Source organism: Erigeron canadensis, chromosome 3 (genome assembly GCF_010389155.1).
Source record: "Erigeron canadensis isolate Cc75 chromosome 3, C_canadensis_v1, whole genome shotgun sequence".
NCBI classification, from domain to species: domain Eukaryota; kingdom Viridiplantae; phylum Streptophyta; class Magnoliopsida; order Asterales; family Asteraceae; genus Erigeron; species Erigeron canadensis.
In genome coordinates, this window is record NC_057763.1 from 30930271 (window position 1) to 30957158 (window position 26888).

Consider the following 26888-nt stretch of genomic DNA (forward strand, 5'->3'; position numbering starts at 1 on the left):
AATGCTCTTTTACTATCACAGAAATATGGTAAGTTATTCATAATTACGAGCAGTTTTTTTGGTAACCTAGTGGTAAGGAGCGTGCAAACGTAAATGTTTAGATCACCTGTTCCATGAAGGTTGTGAGACCATCCCTAACTCACAAAAGACAATGTGGCGTGTTAGAAATCACTTTCACCAATGTTCCGAGAATATAAAATAGCTTCGCTTACTCAAAAATCAGAAATTATGAAACGTTGGCAAGTTTATTTGAAATAGCAGATATAAGTTGACAAAAAAATGCAATATAAGTACCTGATCAATGTTATGGACTGTGTGGTGGACAGATTCATTTATCTCAAATTGCACAGTAATTTTATATCACAAACACAATATGATACAAATGAAAAGATATTGTCCAAAAACAAAACAAAATAAAACTAGGAGAATAAAGTCTTGATTTCTATCCCTAGATTTAACTATTGTTTGCTTCTAGATCAAAAAAATCATAAAAGTTCTCCAGATTTTGTGACAATCTGGTCAAACCCAAAAGTCGACTTTGACCAACGGGTCAATTCAATAGGGTGTTGGTCGTTCAACTGCCACAAGTTCATTAATTCACAGTGGTGATAGTAACAGAAGAGGCAAACCTCGAGATGACCATAGGCTCGTTCCTGGAAGCTGCAATGGCATCCAGACGGCTCCATGTCAACTGTCGCTTTGCTAGTCTTTCCTTCTCCTTGGTTTCATATTCTTGGTACTTGACCAGGCAATCTGCGAATAATAATTGATCGGCATCTGATAGTAGTTTTTTGACATTTACAGTTAGGCTTTGAACGGCTTGGTTCCAATGACCTTGAGTATTTTTCTCCAAGGGGGCGAATATAATGGGCAGAATCACCTTGCGATTTTGAGTTATTAGATTCCTTATATGCTCGTTATTCCATAGGAACAGTGCACGTTCTGCAACCTGTCATCATATGAGAAGCAATTTTAGCATCCATTGAAATAAATCGTTGTCAAACCAACAGATGGCCATTAAAGCACAATGTATACGACGGTCCATATTTCAGCCCTGCATTTGCTTATATTGAATATGGATTGGATATCACTATATCAGACATGAACTCAGGCATATGAGTTTTAAGATTGTTTATTTTCAGCACATAAGTATGGACTGTATCATCTTAAATTTTTATTCAATAAAAAGCCAGTTGCTTCGAGTTTTTTCTCATAGTAAAATCATAAGTTGTAGAGCAAGAATAAAGAGCATCAAAGCATCCTGGAGTTTCCTTACTGTTTGAGGAAACTCAATGGACTAGTATAGAGCTATGGATTATGTCAAAGCTAATGTTGAAAGCTGATTGTTACGATATTGAAAGGCCTCCCAAGAGTGTTGACTAAATAATTGTGTCATTTCTCTGGTATAGGTGTCAACTTTGGCCGATTCTTTGGGTTATGTATTTTCTCGAAGAGGTGAATCTAAGCATAATTAAAGGGAAAACGGGTCTAATAGATAGACCAGGTTAGGTGGGGCAACACTCATCCACACTCTAAAGTGTTTTCAAATGCTTAAAACCTACTAAATTGTCTTTTCCTGAAATTGTTTTACCGTTTATTTGAAAAACTAAAATAGAAAGTGTTAAGTGTGTCAGCCCAACGCATCCCGTCCTTATAATTTACTTTTATTGACCACTAATCATGTTGAACCATTACCCTATCTACTTGACTCATGCATTTTGCCAACCCAAGCTGGAATGGTATGCAAAAAATGAAGTTGACGATGTGACCCTACCCTCGATGCAGCATTGACATTTTTACATGCTCATGCATAATCCAGTGGCTAATATGATGCCTTCTGGCCAACAGCTTACTTTTATTGCCAAATGCCCCCTAAAGAATCTGGATGGATAGTCTAACAATAAGGGTGGTTATCATTTTCATATTTTTCTGAAGCTATTTCAGTATTTTGTGCTCTCAGAAGAATTCCAACAGAGATCAAGTAAGATCATCCATTGATCTTATTGACTTATTTACCCCATCTAATCAAAAGTATTTCTTCTGCTAGAGGAAGAAAATCTAAAATGCATGAGAGCTTGTTTTTTAATTGGTCATCCAATTCATATAACTTGTCTGCATGATTGCGTTCAACTGTTCACATAAATTTGATTCCGGAACTAAGAAATACTGATTTACTCAACTAGTAATTACTAGAGGTGGTAATTTCAATCTGTTTATATCACTATGGGTAAATTGGGGTTATACTTTGAGTTATAACAAGTTAAACAGCACAAACATAACAAAGTAGCTAAACATGTAACCAGTCAAACGAATTAACACTGTATATTCAACTACTTATGACATACTAGATTATTCTACTTAAGGAAATATTATTACTTTATCACTATCATTTTATCTATAACTTTTGTTTTAATATTAATCTGTTGGTAGACTGGTCCGACCTGACCCTTATTACAAGGAGTACATAAAACTGCCCGTTTTCTCTTGGACCCATTTTGACATTTTATTAAATCTGCCTAGCTTGCCCATTTTGCAACCTCTGTTAGTACCAAAGATATCAATTACTATACACAGGGAAAACATCAAAATGTATACCTGAAAATGTGAGCTATTTAGGCAATGACCAATCTGACGAAACAAAGGGACCATACACTTCTCAAATTCCGGAGCCCGTGTAGCTTCAAGTATTTCCTCCAATTCACTTAGATACAAGACCTCTTTTGAACTATTAGTTACAGGCCAATACTTCAATAAACCACGAATCACCATATCGGCCAACTTGGAGTCTTTTTCAATAAACTGACTAACACAGTATGATAGTTGCGGCTGATAAACCGATAAACTTCTGGGCTTGTGAAGGGGGATCAAAACATGGGCAAGAAAAAGCTTATGTTCTTCCTTCAATGGCAAAGCAAACCCGTTAATTATACTACCCAAAAGCTCAAGCAATTCGGCTATCCCATTGTGCTTACCTGTTTCAAATATGAAAAGATAGAAGATATTGTTGATGGCTTTCCTGATAAACGGGCGATGCACCATGAACTTTCCATATATCCGGTGCATGATTGTCTTAAGATACTCCCTTTCTCTTTGATCTTCTGAATCAAAAAGATCAAGCAACTTCAACACGAATGAATGATCAAGATACCTTTTGGCAAGCTTTGCATCTGTCTCCGATGAAGCCACAAACCTAAGAAGGAACTCATACACAACTTGCAGATGTGGCCATGAAGGATCCATATAAAACTCATCATCTTCTTGATCATACAAATCCAAGACTTTGTTTTCGTGATTCAAATTAGGCAAGGACCTAAATAGATTAGCAGCCACCATTTTCGTGATCTCCTGAATTGTAACTTCATTAAACTTTGAATTAACTGAGGAAACATAATCAACAACCTCAAGCAATGTCTGTTTCTTCACATCCTTTTTTTTCGAATCCTTAACAGCGTCATTGAAATCAAACACTACACAACACATATTCAACTTCTTGATAAACAAATTCTGTTTTTCTGAACTTGATACCTCCCGAAAACTAGGCAATGCTATATAAGAATCATGATTTACTACTTCCACCACTTGGGTCACAACAGGACCTGACTTTTTCCCTTGACCAGGCTTAACATTCGAATTACGCGCTTCATCATTCGATTTACTCGAAATCGAGCTGGAGCTTGAAACTTTACTAGATGATGAAGTTATAGCACCAAAATCTATATCTTCATCATTATGTGATGATTTAGAAGATGATTTTTTTGGAAGCTTGTTTAGTATGTGTTTAATCATATCCCTAAATTAAAGTTGCAATCTTTAGAAGATAAACCGTAAACCCCTTTTGTCTCGAATAACTCACAAATTTTCGATAAACGAATAACTTTGTCCTATTCAAGTTACCAAGGAGGATGAGTCTTGTTTATTTTGACTAAGATGTACGCGGCCTAACCAGGGTATCCGGTGGAACTTAAAGTTCTAATCTTTGGAATATAACTACTACAACCATAAACCCCTTTTGCCTTAAACAACTTAAAGTCTCAACCTTTGGAATATAACTACTACAATCATAAACCTATTTTGCCCCTAACAACTTAAAGTCCCAATCTTTGGAATATAATTACTACAATCATAAATCTATTTTGCCCCAAACTACTTAAAGTTTCAATCTTTGCAAGACAATTCATATAACCTTTTTTGCCCCAAATAACTTACAGAGTATTCTAACTTAAATATTAAATCTTAGAAACTAAATAAACACATTTCTTGAAGCCCATATGAAAAAATTTCAAAACTTTAACAAAAATTAGCTCTTACCTTTAATGGGGTTGAAACTTTAGGCTTGATTTAAGCTTTAAATTTGAGCATGAATCAATTATCATGAAAAGATATGAACCATGTTGAGATTTTTACTGATATGATTGTATATATATGATTATTATAAGAAGCTCATAGGAAGAAAGGAAGTTGGTTCTGTGTGATTTCTGGAAACTAAATTCTATGTATATATTTTTTTTAGTTGAGTTTGAATGAAGTGCTTGTTGAGTGTGACCGACAGATAGATGGGATTATGGATCGGATAAAGTAATGCTAATCATTGTTTGGTAGTATAACAGAACTACATAATACATATGACATGGAAACAAATACATTGTGCTATACTATGTTTTAAGCAAAAATTTCTGTGTTTTATTTGTCTGCGCATCCAAAAGTAGATTAATACGAGTAAAACTTTTTATTATTTTTCTAAAAATGATAAAATATATTAGAAGTCGTAAATGAATGTTTGGGTATTTTAGTACTTCGTCTGTATATAAACAAGAAACCAACAATGTTAGATCAAACATTTGTTGTGTCTCGAATGCACACTACTAACTCGTTAAAAAAAAAAAATTATCTCTAAAGACAAAACTCAAATATATAGTCTCATACTTTATAAGGTCGGATGTCTTTTTCTATCTTACATAGATATTGAATATAATTTGTATACATCTCAACCTCCCTCATACACCGTCGAGATTTGGGCACCAAAAACCGTAAAAGATGACATTGGATTTTTTTTTATATGTGTATATACACAAGACTAATAATAAGTTTTAAAATTGAACTATACATATCTCATCTCATATATAAATAAAAGAAGATTCTTTCTAAAAACTTCTTACCTAAGTGGCATGCCACTATTCTTTCCTAAACTATTTTTAAAAATATATGATGTCATAATAGATTTTCTTTTATATTAAAAACTAATTTTTATATTAAGCAATAAGCCATTTCTTTTTTTTTTCATATTATTTTTTTAACCTTAAGGGGCAAAGTGTAGTGCCAAAAGATTGGCAAATTGGCTAAATTGGCAAATTATCGACGAATCACAAGCCGCCACGTGTCGTTGCCAAAAACTAGCCAAAATTTGCCAAAAGGTGATGGTGTAGTGATAAAAATCTTGCCAATTTAACCAATTTGATAACATAGCAAAGGTAACCGGAATTCGAATCAAACTTGCCGGAAACAAAAAAAAGTGGCCGTTTTTTAATAAAATGAAACTTGGGCTCAGAATTTGGGGGTCGGGAATTTCGGAAGTCGGAGACGCCATGGCTGCTAACCCGAAGGGTTTACCCCGCCAAGATACGCCCCAGATCATCCGAGTCCCATTTTTACGAACATTTGTATCATCATCGCCCATTTTTACCGGCAACCTAAAAAACTATTCAACGATATCATCATCCTCTAAAAACTACCTTTTTACGGCTATCTATTGCTTTAATGGAACAAAATCTGGCAACGCCGCCAAGGAAAAATTCGGCAACGCTACCATAACACTACCAAGGAAAAATCCAGCAATGTAAATATATAAATATACATAATACGTAGCAACAGCAGCAGCAGTAAACCAAGAACCCAAGAAAGGGCTCGCCGGAAAACCACAAGCCGTCGTAGCAACAGCAGCAGTCTCATCGGAAAACCCAAGAAAGGGATCGCCGAAAAACCGAAGGAACAAGTAGTAAAAATAGCCAACTACACCCTTGCAAAGGCAAAAAAAAGTTTTGGCCGTAAAAAGTGAACATTTTTGGCCGGCGACGACCAAAAACCCCAAAAAGGGGTTTCGGATCTCACCGGAAAGGGTGATATATCACGTTAGGAGCATCGGCAAGTTTTATCGGCACGTATTCCGGCAATAGAAGCCAAGAAAAACGTAGATCAAGCCTAAAAATCGAAAAGCTCCAAATATTTTTTTAGGTTTCCAGCGAACACAAGAACCAAAAAAAAAAGGTCACAAAGTACACGCTCCCAACATTCACAAGGATCGGTCAAAACAAGCCGATATATATAGCCAATACTAACCGATTAAACTTGTCGATACAAGGCGATGGAGATGCTATAGTGTAGCCGATTAGCCGATGTTTGCTGATGGTTTTTGCCGATAAAACTAGTCGACTACACCCTTGCTCCTAATTATTTTTAATTAATATGAAAGATAATATCCTAACTCTTTAACTTTAGTTTCATATCTACTATTGATTTATGATAGTTATTTTTTAATTTTTCATCACCCTAATCGGTTTTATGTATTAATGTTCATCTTTACAAGTATGTTGCTGTCTCCATATCAAATTATAATGTATTGACAACAAATTAAATACATATTTCTATATATTTTTTGGTTTTAAATTTTTAATTAAGCGTTTCAGGTTAAACCTGGATTGATTAGCTAGTGAATATATAAGAAACAATTTTAAGTATCTTAATGTAGTTAAATTAATGTAAACATGTATATCTTTAGAGCAATTTTCCATTCTCCCATTCATTCTTATTGGATAATATTAAGAAAGTAAGGTCTCGTTTGGCGTTACTAGTATTTTTGGACTCTTATATTGAGGTGGATCATAATATGCTAGTTGTTTTACTAGACTCTCATAGTTGACTCATTGAAATTTAAGTAGAAAAGTATTCTGTTAGGTAGAGTTGTGCATATTCATATAGACTAAATCACTAAAATGTTTGTATATGAAAGAATTATTGTTTATTTATCTAAATAAAAACTGGATAAGTTATAAAATAAATAAATAAAAAAAAGAAAAACATGTTGTTAGACAACACAAATAACAACTTTCATGAATTGGGGTGTTACAAGGTTTTCTACAAAATGGTTTCATCATGTATCTTGCCACATGCAAATGTGATGAGGAGCTTTAGCAATGTTATACTCATCTAATATATATGAAAAAAAATCCTTTAAAGCATTGCCAGAAGTCGAACCAGTATTAGCATGTCCGCATCAAGAACGTTTGACATTTATCCATTGCTGCCTTTTAAAAAAACAACCTTCATGAATTATTGGGTTTTTCAATGGCAAATGCACGGAAACTCAGGCTCTTATACAATGATGTTGCCATGTTGGCTTGCCAACAAACTTCATATATATTAGAATTAAACAAAAGGTAATATTATCCCAAACAAGTTTACCTTTTCTTTTCTGTATCCGCGTGATACAGCGGCAGCTTGGTGGTGACAACAGTCGTTGTGGTGACGAACTGTTGGTGGTGGTCAGTGTAAGTAATTGATTTAATGTAATTGATATGAAAGGGTAATAGGGATATTTTAGAAAATAAAAAATTGATGATGTAAATTAATTTTATAAGGGTAAAATAGTAATTTTACAGAGAAGGTAAATTATTATAATATAGTATAGAAGTATAAATAATCTTTAAATATTCGGATTGTTCTACTTTTTTTATTATTAGAATTAAACAAAAAAGTAATACTATGTTTGTTGTATTAAGGTGTTCGGGTAAGCTTTTAGAATATGCCAAGTTCTAGAACAAAGCCTTGTATTTGTGGGTTAACTTTAGCTTATTTGCCCTTTATAAAAAGCTTATAAAGTGTTTTTGGTATGTATGTAATAAGCTTAAAAAAAAAAAAAAAAAAAAAAAAAAAAAAAAAAAAAGTTTAAACACAAAGATCTTTAAAATCAGTTAAGAATGATATGAGGGGTCAAATTCATTTTGAGGGCAAGTTTCATTTCAGGTAACCCCATCCACCACAGTCAAAAGTCACATTCTCAACAACACATATTTGACTCTTGTGTCAACCTATTATATGATTCTCAACCCCCCACAAAGTGGCTGCTTGCATGCTGCCTCTTTCCTCAACATACATTTTGATTGGAGTTTAGCTTACCCATTGAAGTCAAAATTCACAACTAAAAGCAATACTAAATGCTTGACAAATGGTAGGTTACAAAGACCCATAGTTTACAGATTATTTTATGTGCCTTTTTATTGCCACTAGGAATTTGGCTGTACCCATGAGACCCAAAAAGAGCGACTTTAGTAGCCCCAAATAGGCAAATATTGCCAAATGAGTCGCCCTGATCGAGGTTTAATTCGGTTTTATTAATATTGGTAGTATATATATGTTAGTTATAGAGCTAAATATAAATAAACTTTAAATAATGGATGAATGATGTGACTTTAAAAATTGGATGACTTATTTTGGTGATTAGCGTGACCCAGTCATCCCTCAGTGTTTTAGAATATTCAGGTGACAATAAGAATCCCCTATATTATGCCCTAACCTTTCGTAACTACATCTTCTCCACTTGTGAGCTTAAACAAGCAATAAGCTCATAAGCTAATAGAAAAAGACTATTGGTCTTTATGAAACATATAAGACATGGAAATTGGCTAATCCATATACCTTTAAACATTTTTCTGTAAATCATATGAACCATTTGAACCAGAATTATCAAATACCATGGTAAAGAATTAAGTTTGTATTTAAAGCTGACTTAATAGTTAAACAAGCTTTGATGATACCCTAATCGGAGAATAAATCAACAGGAAACTTATGAGCATCGGTAAATTGACCTGGGATGACCACAGAAAGTCAGAAACTACATATTTAAACCCCCAGACCACAGTGGATGGCTGGATGCTCAAGAGCTGGCAACGTCAACATCTTTATTCACATATGGATCGATTTGGGTTATATATGTTTCACTTAAAACAAATCTTATAGAGGAAGTTAATGGCTAAAAGAAAAAAATGGATTAAATTGGTCCTGCAGGTTGAGGAAGTGGAGTGGTTGAAGGTAACTCGATGGTACCCAGATGTGTGGAACACTCTAAACCACTATATTAAACTGATGAGTATATCATTATATACATATTATAATCGTGTATCAACACATCATTAATTTCTAAAGTGCTTATGAACTTTGTGGGTTGACTTCTTATTCAGGACACATTACACAACTCAATGCACCCATCCACTGTGCCATTAGTGCAACAACACAAGTTTCATCATGAAAACGAAACAGCCAAGATTGAAGATCCGAAACGATGCATAATCAATTAGTTTGATATCTCTACTTCTACTCTGAGTTTTGCATTGTACTAAATTAAATGAAAGAGACCAATGTCTCACACTAGTCTACACGTAACTCACGAAAAAGAAAAGATAAATATCACACACAAACTTTAAACAAGAAGCTCCTTGATTGTGAAAGCATGCTCTGTTCTCTGCGCTGTACACTTTCACATAACAAGAAGCTGAAACTAATTCTCAGAGTTATTACCTCCTTCAGCGTTCGATTACTTGTTATCGCTTTCTACGCTTTGATTCCAGCTGTAAACAGCAAACATACGATTTCAATAAGCAAAGAATCCAAATGTCCACGTATTATAAACACCCAAATACGTGGGTAGAGCAGGACGCAGGTGATAGCATCTCCCAATAATACTATACCAGCCACTTAAATTCCATCTTGAAAAAATAACAACCCTTGGATGAAAATTTTAAATGAATGTTGACCTGTAGATTGGTTTCCACCTTACTTTCCTTTTTCAGATTTATTATTTACATATTAAAGTTAAATTCATATGTAAATTAAATGGTTTTACAACTATAAACATTTTAGATATTATACTTTGTTGCTCATCTTATAGACTTATACAACCGTTTTATAGATATTATTATTTAATTGTATTACATTTTCTAAAATATATCTGGTATATTTATTTTCAACAATTTTCTTTGTGTAACTAAATCGAAAGAAATTGGTTGGCATATATTTCTTTACCAATAAATCTATTCTTTACCATTAGATCTATACAAACTATACAAGATATCTATATCTAATAGTCATAGGTATACAATAATTTACTATTGTAATATACATATCGTAAAGTATGTCTCAATCCCTATAACTTTATGAATGTTACAATACGCTAGATTACAATTATATTGTAATTGTTATTAAGATGCCATATCTATCTTCTTCTTTTTTTTTTAAATCTTTTTGCTCCTTTACTGTAACTTTGTTATTTTTTTTTATTTCTTGCCAATATAACTCCTTTACTGTGTATCTTTTTGCTCCCTTAATGTGTTGTTAAACACTTAAATAATGATAATTAGTTATACACTATGTTAGTTTATGGACTTCTTAATGCATCAAAATGAAGTTTTTAAGTATTCTCACCGTGTAATATTTTAAGGGTGAATGTATTTGATTCTTAACCTAATATACAATATATATATACAATGGTGTAAAGAATTGATGTAAATGTTTTGATTTAAAGGGGGTAATATATATTTTTATAATATAAGGTCTTATGGTGTAAATTAATATTAAGAGTCGGTGGTGCTTATATTCATTAGGGGTAGTTTTGACAATTTGCGTGTTTCATTTTTCTTAACTTTAAACACAGGCTATAATTTTATATAATGGTACAGATTTATTTAATATATTTTAAGAAAAAAAATAAATAAGCTTTTTAAAATACTAGACGGATGCCCGCGCGATGCGGCAGTGATGATGATAGCGACGAAGGTGTGGCGAGACGGTACGGTGACAGTGGCATGGTAGTGAATGTAAATTATTCGATGTAACAGGGGTTAATATGGTTCTTTAAGGGTTGGAGAATTTATGTTGTAATTTATTTCATTAAGGGTATTATAGGTAAATAGGTGAATATGTTTAAATTAGTGAATAAATAAGAAGGGTAATATAGTCATTTCAAAATCTTAATTACTTAAGGGGGAGAGGGTAGTTTGCTTTATAGAGTAATATAAATATAAATATAGATATAGATAATATTATATAAAATATAAATTATCATTAAAAATATAGTTAGGATGGAATAGATAAATACGGTAACAACTAATATAATAGAATTAGAGTTTCGGCTATATTAGGTATTTAAATCAATATATTAATTCATTAAAAGTTTTAGATATTTATGCTATCTAAAAAAATAGAATCACTTATTTATTTATTGAATATAAGATTAAAAAAACATGTGTCGTATCAATAAATCGTCACGTGTCGATCAAAAAATGTTGCAATTCTGTTTTAGCATATTGGTCAAATAGTAAACAATATAATTACTATTTTTTTCTGAACATACAGCCTGGATACAACATTAGGGAAAATTCACCGTATAATGATAAAGCCTTGGACGTAAGCTAGATAACGAGATATTGGCCATGTTCTAATTTCAACTCATATACTTACCTATTATGTATGTAGATGGATATTTTTTTTCTATTTTTCAACTTTTTTTTTTAAATATAATAATAAACAAGATAAATGATATTAACAAATTTTTTCTAATTTTGATAAACCATATATACAACTTAGATTGGTCTTAAAATTAGACCCAATTTTTATGCTTTCTATTGTTTTAAACAATCTCATCAACTAAGATTAAAATAACATTATCAATTATATTAAATAAACACTACACACCACAAAATATTTTTATTTAACAAAAATCAATTTATGTATATGTTGCATCTTACCCTAAAAGTAAATCAATATTTTTAGAATTTTATTTTGTAAATTTTATTATATTTTATAATGTGTCTTCCCGCGTTTTACGCGGGTTCATAATCTAGTATATACTAAACTACAAGAAGCATATCTATACAACGTTGAGCTTACTTTCTTTAATAAAAACAATACAGGAGGATTTATGCATTTAAATACATTTCAAATGTCATTCAACGGTTAGACCTGTTTAGTTTTTAGATAAATCTATTGGCAAGACATAAAACACAACACAAATCAACCCATTTATCTTTGATGGTCGACCGTTGTATTGTTGATTAATTCAAGATATTGACGCCACCAAACAACTTTTTATCTATAGACATCTAGACAAAAGTCGACAGCAGAGCTGGCAAGATTAGTTCCGCTTGAATAAGAGATTAGTTGTCACCTTTCTTTTTAATAAACCACTGCTTTTTTTCTGGTTTCCTTTTTTTTCATTTGTTTGGTGATGAGTAGATTGTCATGTTAGTACGATAAATCCCAAAGGAGCATAAAAATGACAAATTCTTATAAACAATAGGGTAACACTTTTCAGGCCACTGAAGAACTATCAATTACACATTTAGCCCGTAGAACAACTTTTGTCTCTGGATAGTGGGAACACATAATTACATCAACTGCACAGAAGTTCTTTTATACTTTAAACACATGTTATTTTGGTTGAATTTGCAAGTTTGGCTGGAAACAGGGTTCATGCTATATCGCCTGATTGAATAACTCCTAAATTACTTTGGTATGCCATTAACAAAGAACATTATATGACAGTGAATGACAAGTTCTTACCTTAGTTGCAGAAGACGGTGCTACATGGATCGAGTTCAACGCTCCTTTTCCGTCATCATCAGCGGAGCAGTCAGAGCACATAAACTGTTCCAATTTCTTTGCATCTTCGATTCCCATGCCCATACAAGATGGATGGAACCTACAATTCAATGCCGTGAACATAAAGAACATTTACAAATCTTCTTAACTGTTACCCCCAATAACAAAGCACCAAAAATGACAATAGCAGATTGATGGTCTATAATATGTATATGGAAATGTTTGTTTTCACATTTCTAAGTAAATATGGCTTGGCACAAGATATGTATGTCAAGGTATTTGTGCCAAGTAGAACCACCTATTTGAGAAGAGAAAACAATGCTTAATGATAAATGTCAACTTTAAGGAAAATGAGTTTTGTTTCTTTTGTATACAGTAACTAGTTAGTATAATAATTGCATGAAAATTTAGTACTAGTCATAGGGCAATGTTCATTACTAACCTGAACAGATAAACAATTATTCAAGCCCTTTTGAAGATCAAAAAAGGGTGATAATTATCTCATAACTATACTTCGGGTGGTATAATACTATTTGACTATACATTGACATGTAAATCACCATTTACATTTCAAGAAATTGTTGTTTGAAGCATAAATGAATTCTCTTAGCATGTTATTCCAGATAAATTAGAACATATTTGAATAAGATATACCAGTCCTTGCATTCTTCACATTGCACCATCAAATCATCGGGATTGTAGGGCATCTCACACTTGCAGTACCTTCATAAGAAAGACCGACAATTAATTCACACCGTAAAGTTCAGAAACTACATAAACAAACCAAACCATTATCGTGCTTAGACAAAGACTAGAAGCCCACTCACACAGCAACACGATCAGGGGTAAAAGCACCCGTAGCAGCCTTGTATTCAAAGCGACAGAAATAATCCTCGGTGCCAACATTGTCAAGCTTCGTATAGTTCTTAAACGAATGAACAATACACTTGCCTTCGATCGTATGAGCACTCTGGAAATCATAATGATCCGACAAAAACAACTCCTTAACACCATGAAACGGCCGCCTACCTCCCATGGACTCTTCTGGCCGGTAATACCAACGCACCTTAACCTTCACACTATTCCGATGATCCGCCTCCAGCTTCTCTACTCTAGCCACGTATGGAGGCGTATCCGAATCAATTGGCCTCATTAACACACAATCACCCGCTGCAAATACAAATCCAAATAAAATCAACGATGTAATCTAAGACCACCAAAAAACTTACAACTTAAATTACAAGTGATAAAAATGTAGTATGTGTGACATGTAATTAGAGTCAAAGTATACCAGCTAACTTCAGACTAAACAGAAACATCATCCGTAGGTACTAAACAGAAAAATTACAGCTGGCAACATCAAAACATGTACTATATTTACATAGTCATGTACAAAGAAGTCCACCACAGCCAAATTAGGATATTCACTAAGCACAAGTACATACATATGCATTACATACATTGATACATATATATACATACAAAAATATACATATACATTACATACATACATATGTATAAATCCACTACAGTAGTATTAGCCATTAGAACAACACATAAAATATATACATACATAGAATTATATAATGAGAGAGAGAGAGAGAAAGAGAATATATATATATATATATACCTCTGACAATTTTGTTGGTGCCTTTGATAGTGTAAGAATCAACATCTTTTTTACCAGGTTTAGTCTTAGCCATTGAATTGAAGCAAAATGAAAGGGGATCTTGAAATTAAGAAATGAATTATAAGTGGTGGGTTTGAGACAAGAAAGGGGGGAAAAACAGAAACCCTAGGTTTTAGGTAAAATGAAATGTTTATATGAAAGTAAGTAGTGAAGAGTAGTGAGAGAGGTTTTGGTCTGGTCTGGTGTGGGTGGGGGGGAGTGCGCATTGCGCATCATATTATACTTGTGATACGTATAATGTACGAGTATATTTTATATCACTTGGGAACCGGAGTTTAATACAAGTGTATAACCACTTAGATAGAAAGGAGTACAAGTTTCTTAGTCAAATCATTTTTCAATCAAAACCTTTCAACTTACAATTATCTAATTTTATCCAATTTTTACTTAAATTATTGGCAACACATACTCAATTCTTACCCAATTTCAATTTCTTGTCAAATTTTTTTTTCCTACATAAATATATTATTAACTTAAAACATTTTATTTAAAACTTAAACAAACATTACATAACACATAAAAAAACAATACATAATAAACAGAAAAAAAACATACATAAAATTAAAAAGACTACAATTATTAAGGGAAAAAAATTAATCGTTGAGAAATGCCAAGTCTTGAGCCCACACATGTTCGGTGAGGTCATAACGAAGAGTCGAACACCGGTTGGACCGGCGGGTCCATTATGTGAACCGGTGAGATTGCTTTGCCATCGCCTTTTATGATCATGTTGTGTAAAATACAAGTCGCGTAAACACATTGTGCGATCTTGTCTTTGATCATGGGTCGAAGAGGACGCCTAAGAATTTTCCATTTCCCTTTTAGAATCCCAAATGCACGCTCCACGTCTTTCCTCGCCGCCTCTTGTAGCTTCTTAAATCTTTTCTCCTTCGGGTCAGTAGGATACGGGTATGCTTTTAAAAACGCCGAGTACTTGCTGTAGATGTCGTCGGTTAGATATAAACCGCGTTTGTACTCTCAACCATTAACGACAAATGAAGTATTCGAGGCCGTGCCATTTCGCTCCGTGAGATACAAGTCGGATTGGTTCAACACGTTTATGTCGTTGTTTGAACCGGCAGCACCAAAATAAGCATGCCAAATCCACGTATGTTGAGAAGCAGTGATCTCAAACATAATAGTGGGAACGCCATGGTCGTCTCTCGTATATTGTCCTCTCAAGTGTCTAGGACAATTTAACCACTCGGCGTGTGTACAATCGATGCTACCAAGCATCCCCGGCATGTAATGGTGTTGTTCGTGTGCCTCGAAAATGCGAGCAACGTCGTGTTGAGTAGGCCTACGTAAGTACTCTCGACCATACAACTTAATGATGGCAACACAAAAATGGTCAAGAGACTCGCGCCCGGTTCGAGCGGCCATATGCAAGTACTCATCGTACTCGTCGGGCGGATTGCCCGTAGTGAGTTAACGTACCGCCGAGCACACTTTTTGGATTGTCCTGAAGCTTATTCCTACACGCATCGAACCCCTCTTGAAAATATGGAAAATTTGCTTGGATGTCGTCGACGATTTTTAAAAACATGGTTTTCTCCATACGAAACTTTTTTCGAAAGTAAGCATCGTCGTATTTTGGTTCATCAACAAACCAATCATTTAGTAGTATTTGATGACAGACTTCACGTTCTTGATTGACGTATTTACGGTGTCGAACGTCGTTAGAGTTTGCCGTGTCGTCCATCCATTGAACCGCGTTTTGCAAAAAGTGAACATTGGTCTCGGATGACGAAGCCGATTCCACAACGACAGCTCGCGATTCGGAAGATGTGGAAGACATTTTCAAGGTGGGGTGGTGATTATTTAGGTGAATGGAGAGAAATATGGAAGATGGTGATTTTATATGTGTTTTATGTATATATGTATATAGATATGTATATATAGAGGTGGAAGGCTTTTTTTTATAAAAAAAAACCTGGTCAACTAGTCGTTTGGGGGGGGGGGACCCACGCGTGTGTAACGTTCAAAGTTTGAACCCAACGATCGGTAAGTGAAGCTGAATTGATGACCGAATTTTCCTAGCTGATGCTTACCCAAAGGCAAAGAATGGTGTACCCGATCGGCTTCGTTGTACCCGACTAGTGCCCGACGTGTACTCCTTCCTTCCTTATATTTATGTGTTGCATAAGAGTCTTTAAGGTAGGAGGGAGTGGGAGTGGGAGTTGGGTAAGGGGTCGGGTATGTGTAACAATATTCGGGTATGAAATCGGGCTAAGTAACCGATCTTGGGTAAGAACTTCCAACGTTCGAATTTGTGGGTCCCCCCCCCCCCTCAATGGCTCGTTTGACCAGAATTTAAAAAAAAAAACCTTTTTTTTTCCCTCCTGAAACAACTTCTTCTTCTTCTATATATATATATATATATATATATACACCTATATGCATATTGTTCTTCACCACCATTTCTACTTCTTCTTGTTTTTTTTTAAAAATATGAATGTAATGTTTGTTATGTGTTCTATTTGTTAAATATTTTAGTATTTATATTTATATAGTTTAATTATATGTAATAAAAAAAATGAAAAAGAAAATAAAATTAGGTAGGATTGGGTATGTATTGCCAGTGATTTGGGTAAAAATTGGATAGAATTGGGTAGTGATGAGTTGGAATGTTTTGATTGGTAGATGAATTGGGTAAGATTGAGTATGATAAGAAGTACTCCCTCCTACCTAAAATCTATCTAATCTAAACCATCTTTTAACTAATCAGTCTGAAAATCAATTTATAGGTGACACGTTAGTAATACATTGATTCATCACACTGAAAAACTTTTATCATATTAAAATATCAATTTATTAATTTTACATCATTATATTAAACACATTTTTAAGCCACGAAATGTTAAACATCCAATACACCAATAAATGTCAAGGTGGTGGTCACCGCGCCGAATAAAGAAGCCGACAAATATATACACCAACCTCTTTAACCCAATATGTTAAAAACTCGACGTTTTCCTCTCAATGTGTCGGGAGTTAAATACTTTCTTGATGACGGCACAGCTCGGATGCCATCACCTTTAGCTTTGATCACATTTTTATGTGTTCTACAGTTCTACAAATGTTCGTCATTTTATGTGGTTGTGTGTTCGTGGATTGATGTGTTTATCAACTTTTTGGGATATTGTCGTTTCTTTTTCACTCCATTGGGTCACAATTTCCACCTTCAAGTTCAAGTTAATGTACAGATTTCCATTAGATTGTTTGAGTTCTTGCAGTTTAACATGGTCATTGTTATTCGTATTAGGCTGTCATCGATTCCGTTTCTACTAGACAACCCGCATCTCATCATGTTCATCATTGCACATTTGCACCTATCTCTCTACTTGCGAGCCTAAGTAATATCATTCTACTCGTGTAATAACTAATAAGGTGATGGAAGTTCAACAAAAACGAATATAACAATGTGGTTGTAATGGAAGGCACTCACAATGACAGTGCTAGTGGTAATAGTATAATTAGCTCACGGCCTCACCTCATTGATTATCTTAAGAACAATACTCGTAACTAGTAAGCCGACGGTCGTTTCTCAGACATATGGTGGATCAATGACGACACTCAAAATTGTGATTTGAGTTCTCATTTTGTGTTCTTATAGAAAAAAAAAAAAAAAAAAGACTTTGCAAAGCAATAATATAATAATCCCAGATATGCTCCAAGTGTCGGTACCTTGTCAATAATAGATCGTAAAATATCAACTACTGTATAACATATGCTAAATGCTTTATATAGATACAAGTATATTCAAACCATAGATATAGAAACAAAACTATTTATCGGATCAAAAGTGAAACTGGAATCTTGAATGCCTGGATATAGGTAAAAGACCATATTATATCATTGAAACAGTATCCTAATACCAATGAAAAGAGTCAAAAGTGACCCAATTGTTAACTCCATGTATATATGGATCAAATGAAGGAGAGAAAGGGTTCCATTAGTGTATTTAAAGTACAAAGATATGCGAGTGCAAACTTTTTAGAGTTTCTGGATGACAACGGAATTAGCTAACCCAGCATCTTCAATGGTCTGACTCAAATTGTTGAGCTGCTTTGGAGGAAATCCCATGGTCAGTAACTGATAAGTCCTGGACCCTCCGGGTCTTGATGCATCAATGAAAGAACGGATATGGTTTATAGTGTGGTGCAAATTGAAGCGTGAAACCATACGGGTCCCATCAGCCAATCTCAGTTGTATGGAGGTAGAGGGTAATGTGCTATCCACAGCTAGTCCCACAAATGGGGCTGGGGCAGCGGCTAAAGGAACAGAGGCACTGGTGGCAGCTGTATCATCTGAAGAACTGGCAGTGCCTAAGGTTCTACCCACCCCCGCAAAGGCAGCAGGGCGGTGTTTCTGGACCTGCACATACATGTACACAGGTTAAGAAGCAATTTCAACTGATCACTATTTTATTAGCGTAAACTAATAACATTTGTAAGCATATTTGGGACTTGACACACTATATGTTTATTATAATTTAATAATTAATAATAGTGAGCATTTGAGCAGTCACCCAGCATGCCTTACCGTCTTAGAATTCAAAAGATGTATCGACAAAGAAAACTTTATACAACAATTTAGAGATAGGAAAAATACTTACAGGGTACTCCTCCAACTTCTTCACAAGGTTAACATGGACAGGTGCTCTTCCTTTTGGAGGCCTAAGTTCATCGGGACACTCAGATTTTCTTATGCTCTGCATCAACAAACAAAGAGAATACATCATATGGTCCAAAAAAAACACTAAGCTTAAAAAAATATATACCTCCCTTGAAAAGGGGCACAATAAATCGTAAATCGACAGTATATAATATTCATTTTTTTACAGCCAACTGCATAAAGATCATAATATACTTAATAAAACAACTACCTCAACCTAATCCGTCCTCAGACAAGGCCAATCAGAGCTCAGTTCTAACCAGGCTTTTTAATATATTGGCAAGACAGATTACAACTTTCATACCTATAGCTGATCCTACTGATCACAGGCACAGGCTTCTTTGTGAATCTCATAAACGATTATACAGATACATGTGAAGAGACATAGCAAGGATAAAGCTTTAGGCAATCGAATGATAAAAGGTATCATAATACTATTCACATGTTTGTTATTAGCTATGAGACTATAGGTCTATATGTCTCTCAGTATATATAAAAAGACTACGTCCCTCGCTACATTTAAAAGACAGTGTATGAACATACTAGACACAGACTATCCATCCCGTACGATACTAAAGACTGTGCCCTGTAGATAACAATGAGTTAGCTAGCTATATCCTTTTTCTGTAATTTAACAAAATAGAATTGACATGGCCTATACAGAACTAGAGACCTGTGATAAACTAACCAAAAATTAGTGTTCAAGATCCTCATCATTGATCAGCAAAAGAGAGATTGCTTAGCAGAATTAGAAGTGACAACTTCTCTTTTAATTATCAAATGACAGTATGACACATGAAATGATTGGATGGTTAAATTATATAAGAACAAAGAGAACATTAGGTATAAGCTAGAAAATACACTACCTCTAAGAAAGATGCATTTTGAGGATCATCCAGCCTCCTCAAAGGACCATCATTCACAGTGAAACCATTGGTCCAGAAAGTGATGGTGTGTGTGTGGGGTTCAGTTTCAACTTGCTGAGGTGCATCAGATGATGTTGTCACTCCAGACAGAATTCTTCCTCTTCCAGCAAAGAATCTGGAGCTTGAAGATGGTTGGACTTGATCAGGAGGTCCTTGTTCAGCTCCTGCTTGTCTAGCTTGGTTAAAGAGTGCATCCACATCATTCACCTTTTTAGGATCCTGAACAAGCATTCCACTGCAATCATAGCCAAATACCATATCAGTTATCCATGTTAAAATTAGCTATTGTTTGTGCTCTAACCAACAAGCAAGCACTCATGAAAAAACACATCGGAAATTCCAATTATCTATTATCATCAAAAATATCAAACCAAAGAGAGCAAATGTTACATTTACAATTGACTTCTTGCATCTTAAACAATGCTACAAAAAATGTCAACATGAACTAAATGCCAACACTTGCAAATATTCATACACCAAAACAGTAACCAGACAAGTTCACAGGTAATCAAAAAGATAAGAATTAATGTTTCTAAACCATTGAAACTGTGTGTCTTTAGAAAACCATGATATAATATGAAGGTTGGTTGAATCATGTTTTATTGACATACAAACTAAAATATAACCACGTAATTACCAAGCCTATTATAAACCACACTAGTCCAAGATCATGGTGCATAAATATCAATTATTATACGACTTTATCTCTTTTAACTTCATAATCAACGTTGTGAAACACCAACGACCTGGACTCGGTTTGTGACTCGGCCATAAAACGGATCGATTCAAGGCAATCAGACTAATAACCAGGTCAACAGCTAAAACTCGGGTCAATTCTAGCAAAACTCGGCCAACTCGGGCCAAGGATGGTATACAAAAAGATATTGATTGAATGTATCAAGATATTAATTCGACACAAAGAACAATGTTTCAAAATTGTGTGCGTACAAAATGATATTAACTGAATGTATCTACATGGGAAAGATCACATGCAATAAGAAAAGCAAAATTTAAATCAATTAGAAGGTGTATGTTCCCACAAAACTGATAACATACGTATAACAAAGTTAACGTAAACATCTACAAGATTACCAAGACAATAAGCATATTGCAAAGATCATGACATACATCTTCATTATCTATTCAATTTTATCTCTATTATTTCTTGATAATTAATACTCTTGTTCATCAGTGCCCAAGGTATCCTTTCTATCTTTTGTTAAATAAATACTAGAAGCTATTGGAGGCATTTCTTAGATATGACTAAACTAAATGATCGGCATAACTGCACAAAAGGGTTTAGAAACCAAATAGACCATTTTGTTTATATCTCCGCATCGTAAGAATCTTCAATGTGAATTATTATGCAGATTTAAATAAGTTACCCAATACGCTTTGAGAAAACTAGATAATCACATTAGAAAACAGCTGTTCCAAAACGAACTAATCATCGATTAAAACAATATTGTATACAACTTTTTCCCTGATAAACATAAAAAAACAACCGTCCAAAACAAAAAACAAAGCTTTCATAAGTTACTGACTCGTTCTCCACCACTACAATATAGCAAGATCATGTCTTAATAATAAAAGCTAATAAGAATGTACTTATTCTGGATTTGCCACAAAATAGAAGAAACTAACATACTCTTTAATTAGATGACACCCCTTAAACTTTTAATTTGCATTCAGATAACACATTTGCTCAACAAATAAAAATACAACTTAACGTTGCTACTAAAATAAACTTTAGTTCCAATATTCCCATTAAACTTTCAAATTTGTTCCAATATTTCCCTTGCTTCAGGAAAATACCACCACCATTTCAAACTGATTGCAAAAATAACCAAATCCAACATAATTTGACATTTTAACAATTAAGACGTGTAACAAAACGTAGGTTCGAGTGCGTACAGTAGGAAACCACATAGGTTAACAAATGGCTTAAACCCTACTCTTATTCAGCCCTCAATAATCAAAAACGCTGTATATATTCAAATACTAAATATTCACCTCATTGTCATTCTTTAACCTACATGATCATGACATCATCGTCATACGATATGAGAGTATATACACATCAGGTCATACTGCTGTAAAAGTATCCTTATTTTAACGAACGGTAGAAACGCTTATAATATCAAAACTAATCATTCTATATCGACAAAACTAACGTAATTTAGACATTAATATCACACACTCAAAGTATCTACAAAAATCACAAATATCAATCACATTATTTGATTAACTAATAATTAACAAAAAAAAAATCAATAATATTATACCTCTTATGACCACCAGTATAGTACTCCTGAGGCTCATCAGAATCATCACCGGAATTACCAGCGCCGGTTTGATTCAGATCGGAAAACGTTCGAATCCGACTACTAGACGCCTTCTTCTTATCCGAACCACCGGCATTCCGAGACCGAAGATTATACGGATTTCCACCACCAGCAGCAGCTACTTGTTGTAAACCAAAAGACGGAGGTGGAGAAGCTGATCGGGAACGAGACGGTGAAGAATCCGGAGAAGCGAGATCATCGGTTGGAATGGTAGGGTTAAGGTTAGGGTTTCGTTGATCGGCTGCGGCAGCGGCGGAGGAAGTTTCGAAGAAGGTGGAAACGGCGGAATCGAGATCGAAATTGTGTGATTCGAGGAAGAAAGTGGCTTCTTGAAGGGAAGCGGAGGTGATTTCGGAGAATTGTGTGATTAGGTTTTGGTTCGGGTGTGCGGTGGTCGTCGTGTGTTCTTCCATTGTAGAGTGTTTGGTAGTAGCGGGGGATTCTTTTCTTTTCTTGCGGGAGAGTCCAGGTATTTTTTTTCTTACGAATGTGAGAGACGCGTGTGTTTATAAATAAGATTTTTTATGATTGTGTATGTATCTTACCTATCTACGTATATCTTAGTCCTAACAACAGTAGATTGTATCATAAAGAAATTCAAATATGCCTCATACAAATAAATTGTGATTAAAGTAAATCGATGAGCGAAACTAAATTATAATAAATATAATATATGTTTAATTAGAGTTTTTGATTTACCTTAAATTTTTAGATTGTATCATAAAGAAATTCGAATATACCTCATACATGATTCGTGAGTATAAAATAAATTGTGGTTAAAGTAAATCGATGAGCGAAACTAAATTATAATAAACGATAATAAATATAATATATGTTTGGTTAGATTTTTTGATTTACCTTAAATTTTTAGAACCAAATCAAAATCGAAACTTGTAAGCATAGTGGATGATGAAAAATAGCCTTGTGATTTCGGATCGTAAACTCAAATTTTTGAATTTTTCATGTAATAACTTATAATTAATATAAGTAATGAGAGTTGAATAATTGAGAGAAAAAAATAGAAAATTTATAAATGTGTAAACAATCAATCAAATAAGATTATAATATCTTTTGTATTAATAAGCCAAGAGTTAGAGTTTAGTTATAAGTCTAATAAAAAAAATTGAATTTATATACAACTAAAAAATCTAATTTAACGAAATAAATAAAATAAAAGGACATATGTCGATCAAGAATTGCTCCACGTGTCGTTTCAAGAAAATATCAATCCAATTTTAGTTTATTGGTAGATAGGTGGAACTGGGCCTTCGGTTTATTTTATTTTAGGCTTGGATTGGAGCATGATACCATGAATTGAACCAATAAAAAGGTTTATCATCGGATAACTCAACTACATAGAAAAACCGTTCTTTTTCAGAAAGCATAAAAGGAAAAGTAACGTTCAATCTCACAAAGCCACTAGGCAGGATTCGAACCGGTGATGCGACGTAGAGATACCGAAAAGGGCTCGAGTTCTTCCTTAGCCATGAAGCTTAAGGATGAATGATAGATAATCCTTAGAGGGGGTATGACACGTCGAGAACTCAATATATATAATTGTTACTTTTTACTTTTTATGGGGATCGGCTTAATCTAACCCACTGAGAAACACCGATGTTACCTATGAAGGGTTGTGACTTGTGAGAAGGTAGAGTCGTGAGCAATGGCGGATCATCCATGAATTTTCAAGGTCATTTTTTTTTGAAAATGATAAATCTTTATAACCAAATAGCCTAATAACTCTCATAATATATTAAGAAGGTTACATGTGCTATCCACTAATTCTCTTTTCTAATCTTGCCCCCTGATTTTTCCACACGTCATCATCTCATAGTTAGAAGGATTATTAGGCTATTAGGTTAGGAGGATTAATCATTTCCATTTTTTTCTATCATTTATAAATCATTTTATTCCTCTATTTAATTCAAAATCTTTTATCTTAAAAACTATACATCAATAAATTATAAAAATTATATGAGTGTTCTTAAAATTTCATTTCATTTTTTTCTCTGATATTCATGTTCGAATTTTTAAATCCCTTCTAATTTTTAAATCCGAAGGGAGCCCACTAACGCATTTGACTATCGCCCTCCCCGTTCCTCCATGACCTACACCCCACCATCATATTTAGTAAAGCAGCACATCGGCGCCATAAATTGCTACGATCGGCGGCGGCTCCTCCTCCTCTCGTTCTATCATAGACACACAGGTTATCATTCTCTCTGCTTCATATGTTCCAGTTCAACTATTCAATTACATATTTTTCTCATTTCATATAATCATAATTATTATAATTATTTTTGTGTGTTATATCAGTATCAATTACATATCAAAATTATCATATTCCAAATGACCTATATATGTTTTTATTGCCATATGCCCGCAATAGTTCTATTGGTTTTTATCCCTAGATGTAGCTTTAAAAAAATCAAAATTTATTCCTGATTATCTTTTTTTTATTATTATTTATTTTTATTTAGTAATGAATATACATTTTGATTAAACCCTTTTTTTGAAGGTCTAAAAAAAAGACAAAATGAATGCTTACAAGGCTTACAAAGCATGTGTTCCAATAGCATGGAGTCCCAACCTATACATTACTTTAGTCAGGGGAATCCCGGGAACCCGAAGACTTCATAGGCGCACACTTGAAGCGTTGCGGCTAGGAAAGTGTCATCGAACTGTCATGCGATGGAATACTCCTACTGTTCGAGGAATGCTCCAACAGGTTCTTAAATATTAGTGTTCGCATCGAGTTATGGTTTATTTGTGATTAGTAGATTAATAAGTAATATTACGTATTATTTTTTACTACCCAGGTTAAAAGATTGGTTGTTATCGAGACTGAAGAAATGTTTAAGGCACGTAAGGAAAAGGAAGCAAAGCATCGTGCTATCCGTCCACCTTTGGTTGTCGGCCATCATATTCCTACCCCTCCTGCAAAAGATTCGGCTCAACAGGCTGCTTAGTATCTTCTTTTAGTGTGTAAGTACCTTTGTGTGTTGATGCTCGTAGAGGACGAAATGTGGGGTTGGCTCGTTTACTTATGAATATGTTGTTTTGGTTTGTGTTTTATCTCAAATGGGCCAGATCAAATAATTTATAGTCTGATAAACGGCTTGAAGTATCCCTTAAAATTGAGATAACTGTCATAATGATAATTTCTTTTGTAATTATTATTAACGCTTTTGATATGCTTAATAAAGGAACCAACAAGCTGTTTACAGGTTAACACAGATCGACTTGTACAAAAAAGTGACCAATTTTAGCGTCAAATTGATTTGACCAATAACCAATTACCTATCCTGTATGAGATTTTGATCAGCCAATATTGGTACCTGTCTCAGCCAGGTGCGTTTTGATGGTGTGTATTCTTATATTTTCCTTTTTTTTGATCAATCATTTTAGGATTTCCTTGGGTTTCCAAGGTGTGTTTAGAGCTATCGTGGGAAATGCAGTCCAGGTTCTTTTCTGATAAAGCACCTATTTAGTTAAGGTATGCATAATATGGAGGAAAACATTTAGATTTGAAATGTTATAGCGATAGACCTATTTAGAATATCTTTAGCAGGGATTGATCCGTTATTTCATTGTTCACTTATGTATGTTTAGCAGCGAAATACTTTGTTCTTTTTGTTGGCATATCTATAAGTGCTAAACTAAAAAGTATGCGGCATCTTCATATTAATACCTTGCATATTCTAGAGAAGGTTCTCAGATTTACAATTTTGTGCTCATGAATTGCTAATAACTTTAGCAATTTAAGCAATAGTTTTCCTGGACAGAGTTGTGGAAATCGTGTGAATATGGAATTTAGGTTGCAGTAGCCAGCTATTTTGATCTATATCTGAAATGTCCAATGTAGATTTTTCAACATATAATATTTAGAACACAACTAATTGATCAAGTTAAGCTACAGAGTGAAAGAGCTAATTTCAGAGAAGATGTAATGAATTTCTATAATTATTTACTCTTTATTACTCCTTATATACATCATTATCACTATAATTATCTTAGTAATCGTATTGACTTTTCTGCGTCACAAACCAAATTTAATAGTATGTTGCTAGTGCCAGCTCAGTTTGTATATTCAACATTATGCTATTGATGTTGGAAAATTAGTTCCTAAGAGAGAACACCAAGCTCATATATGTGTGTATGTGTCACAAGTCATGTAATGCACACCTTGGGGCTGCCTGCCCACGAAAGGGATATGCACAGGTGTCAGGTTTGTATAATTATATTTCTAATATGTAGTCAAATGATCACAATTTCACAAGTATGGAGGGCTAAAACTAACAGAACATTCATAGGACAAGCTATCAAAAGTGTGTTAATCTTATTTGAAGCATACTGAAGTCAGTTGTTTTAGTTAGTTTTGTCAGGCATTATATGTAATTAGGTTTTAAAGTTATCATTTCTATCCAAATACATCTCGAATGAGAATTATCCATGTACAGATATACAACACGTGGAATAATGAGACACCTAGGGGTGTCCATATATGCGGATATGGATATCGGGATATCTATCTGTCAGAATTTGGTAAATGAAAATAGGGACTAGAATACTAGATATTAAATAAGAGAAAATTAAGAGACATAA

General features: G+C 34.0%; 6 protein-coding genes across 6 annotated transcripts; 1 reads left to right on the forward strand and 5 right to left on the reverse strand.

Annotated features, from left to right (window-relative positions):
* Positions 1–331: 331 nt before the first annotated feature.
* Positions 332–4500, reverse strand: LOC122593008 (serine/threonine protein phosphatase 2A 59 kDa regulatory subunit B' gamma isoform-like). Its single transcript, XM_043765343.1, has 2 exons — positions 2596–4500; positions 332–949 (listed from the first exon to the last, which is right to left on the reverse strand). The coding sequence occupies exons 1-2, from the start codon at positions 3784–3786 to the stop codon at positions 593–595; spliced, it is 1548 nt and encodes a 515-aa protein (XP_043621278.1). The 5' UTR covers positions 3787–4500; the 3' UTR covers positions 332–592.
* A 4815-nt stretch (positions 4501–9315) lies between these two features.
* LOC122593011 (chromatin remodeling protein EBS) lies at positions 9316–14532 on the reverse strand. The gene is made up of 5 exons (XM_043765345.1): positions 14276–14532; positions 13473–13815; positions 13300–13368; positions 12607–12745; positions 9316–9617 (listed from the first exon to the last, which is right to left on the reverse strand). Exons 1-5 carry the CDS (start codon positions 14346–14348, stop codon positions 9591–9593), a joined length of 651 nt encoding a protein of 216 aa, XP_043621280.1. The 5' UTR covers positions 14349–14532; the 3' UTR covers positions 9316–9590.
* Positions 14533–14977: 445 nt separating this feature from the next.
* On the reverse strand, positions 14978–15718 carry LOC122591895. Its single transcript, XM_043764121.1, has 2 exons — positions 15372–15718; positions 14978–15272 (listed from the first exon to the last, which is right to left on the reverse strand). The coding sequence occupies exons 1-2, from the start codon at positions 15716–15718 to the stop codon at positions 14978–14980; spliced, it is 642 nt and encodes a 213-aa protein (XP_043620056.1).
* A 10-nt stretch (positions 15719–15728) lies between these two features.
* LOC122591896 lies at positions 15729–16133 on the reverse strand. The gene has a single exon (XM_043764122.1). It carries the CDS (start codon positions 16131–16133, stop codon positions 15729–15731), a length of 405 nt encoding a protein of 134 aa, XP_043620057.1.
* A 2008-nt stretch (positions 16134–18141) lies between these two features.
* Positions 18142–22763, reverse strand: LOC122593009 (plant UBX domain-containing protein 4). Its single transcript, XM_043765344.1, has 4 exons — positions 22224–22763; positions 19879–20173; positions 18954–19049; positions 18142–18712 (listed from the first exon to the last, which is right to left on the reverse strand). The coding sequence occupies exons 1-4, from the start codon at positions 22694–22696 to the stop codon at positions 18332–18334; spliced, it is 1245 nt and encodes a 414-aa protein (XP_043621279.1). The 5' UTR covers positions 22697–22763; the 3' UTR covers positions 18142–18331.
* A 1589-nt stretch (positions 22764–24352) lies between these two features.
* On the forward strand, positions 24353–25965 carry LOC122593783 (50S ribosomal protein L30-like). Its single transcript, XM_043766232.1, has 4 exons — positions 24353–24492; positions 24802–25011; positions 25103–25268; positions 25692–25965. The coding sequence occupies exons 2-3, from the start codon at positions 24820–24822 to the stop codon at positions 25250–25252; spliced, it is 342 nt and encodes a 113-aa protein (XP_043622167.1). The 5' UTR covers positions 24353–24492; positions 24802–24819; the 3' UTR covers positions 25253–25268; positions 25692–25965.
* Positions 25966–26888: the final 923 nt, after the last annotated feature.

Bases quoted from the DNA above. Each gene is read 5' to 3' on its own strand.
- LOC122593008 (XM_043765343.1), bottom strand. From the start codon at position 3,786: ATGATTAAACACATACTAAACAAGCTTCCAAAAAAATCATCTTCTAAA. The intron at 950-2,595 runs GTATACATTTTG...ATATGATGACAG, and splicing joins TAAATAGCTCACATTTTCAG to GTTGCAGAACGTGCACTGTT.
- LOC122593011 (XM_043765345.1), bottom strand. From the start codon at position 14,348: ATGGCTAAGACTAAACCTGGTAAAAAAGATGTTGATTCTTACACTATC. The intron at 13,816-14,275 runs GTATATATATAT...TTGTATTTGCAG, and splicing joins CACCAACAAAATTGTCAGAG to CGGGTGATTGTGTGTTAATG. The intron at 12,746-13,299 runs GTATATCTTATT...ATTGAATTGTAG, and splicing joins TGTGAAGAATGCAAGGACTG to GTTCCATCCATCTTGTATGG.
- LOC122591895 (XM_043764121.1), bottom strand. From the start codon at position 15,718: ATGGCCGCTCGAACCGGGCGCGAGTCTCTTGACCATTTTTGTGTTGCC. The intron at 15,273-15,371 runs GTATCTCACGGA...CGACATCTACAG, and splicing joins GTGTTGAACCAATCCGACTT to CAAGTACTCGGCGTTTTTAA.
- LOC122591896 (XM_043764122.1), bottom strand. From the start codon at position 16,133: ATGTCTTCCACATCTTCCGAATCGCGAGCTGTCGTTGTGGAATCGGCT.
- LOC122593009 (XM_043765344.1), bottom strand. From the start codon at position 22,696: ATGGAAGAACACACGACGACCACCGCACACCCGAACCAAAACCTAATC. The intron at 20,174-22,223 runs GTATAATATTAT...CTATGATTGCAG, and splicing joins TATACTGGTGGTCATAAGAG to TGGAATGCTTGTTCAGGATC. The intron at 19,050-19,878 runs GTAGTGTATTTT...TTGTTGATGCAG, and splicing joins AAAATGCATCTTTCTTAGAG to AGCATAAGAAAATCTGAGTG.
- LOC122593783 (XM_043766232.1), top strand. From the start codon at position 24,820: ATGAATGCTTACAAGGCTTACAAAGCATGTGTTCCAATAGCATGGAGT. The intron at 25,012-25,102 runs GTTCTTAAATAT...TTTACTACCCAG, and splicing joins TTCGAGGAATGCTCCAACAG to GTTAAAAGATTGGTTGTTAT.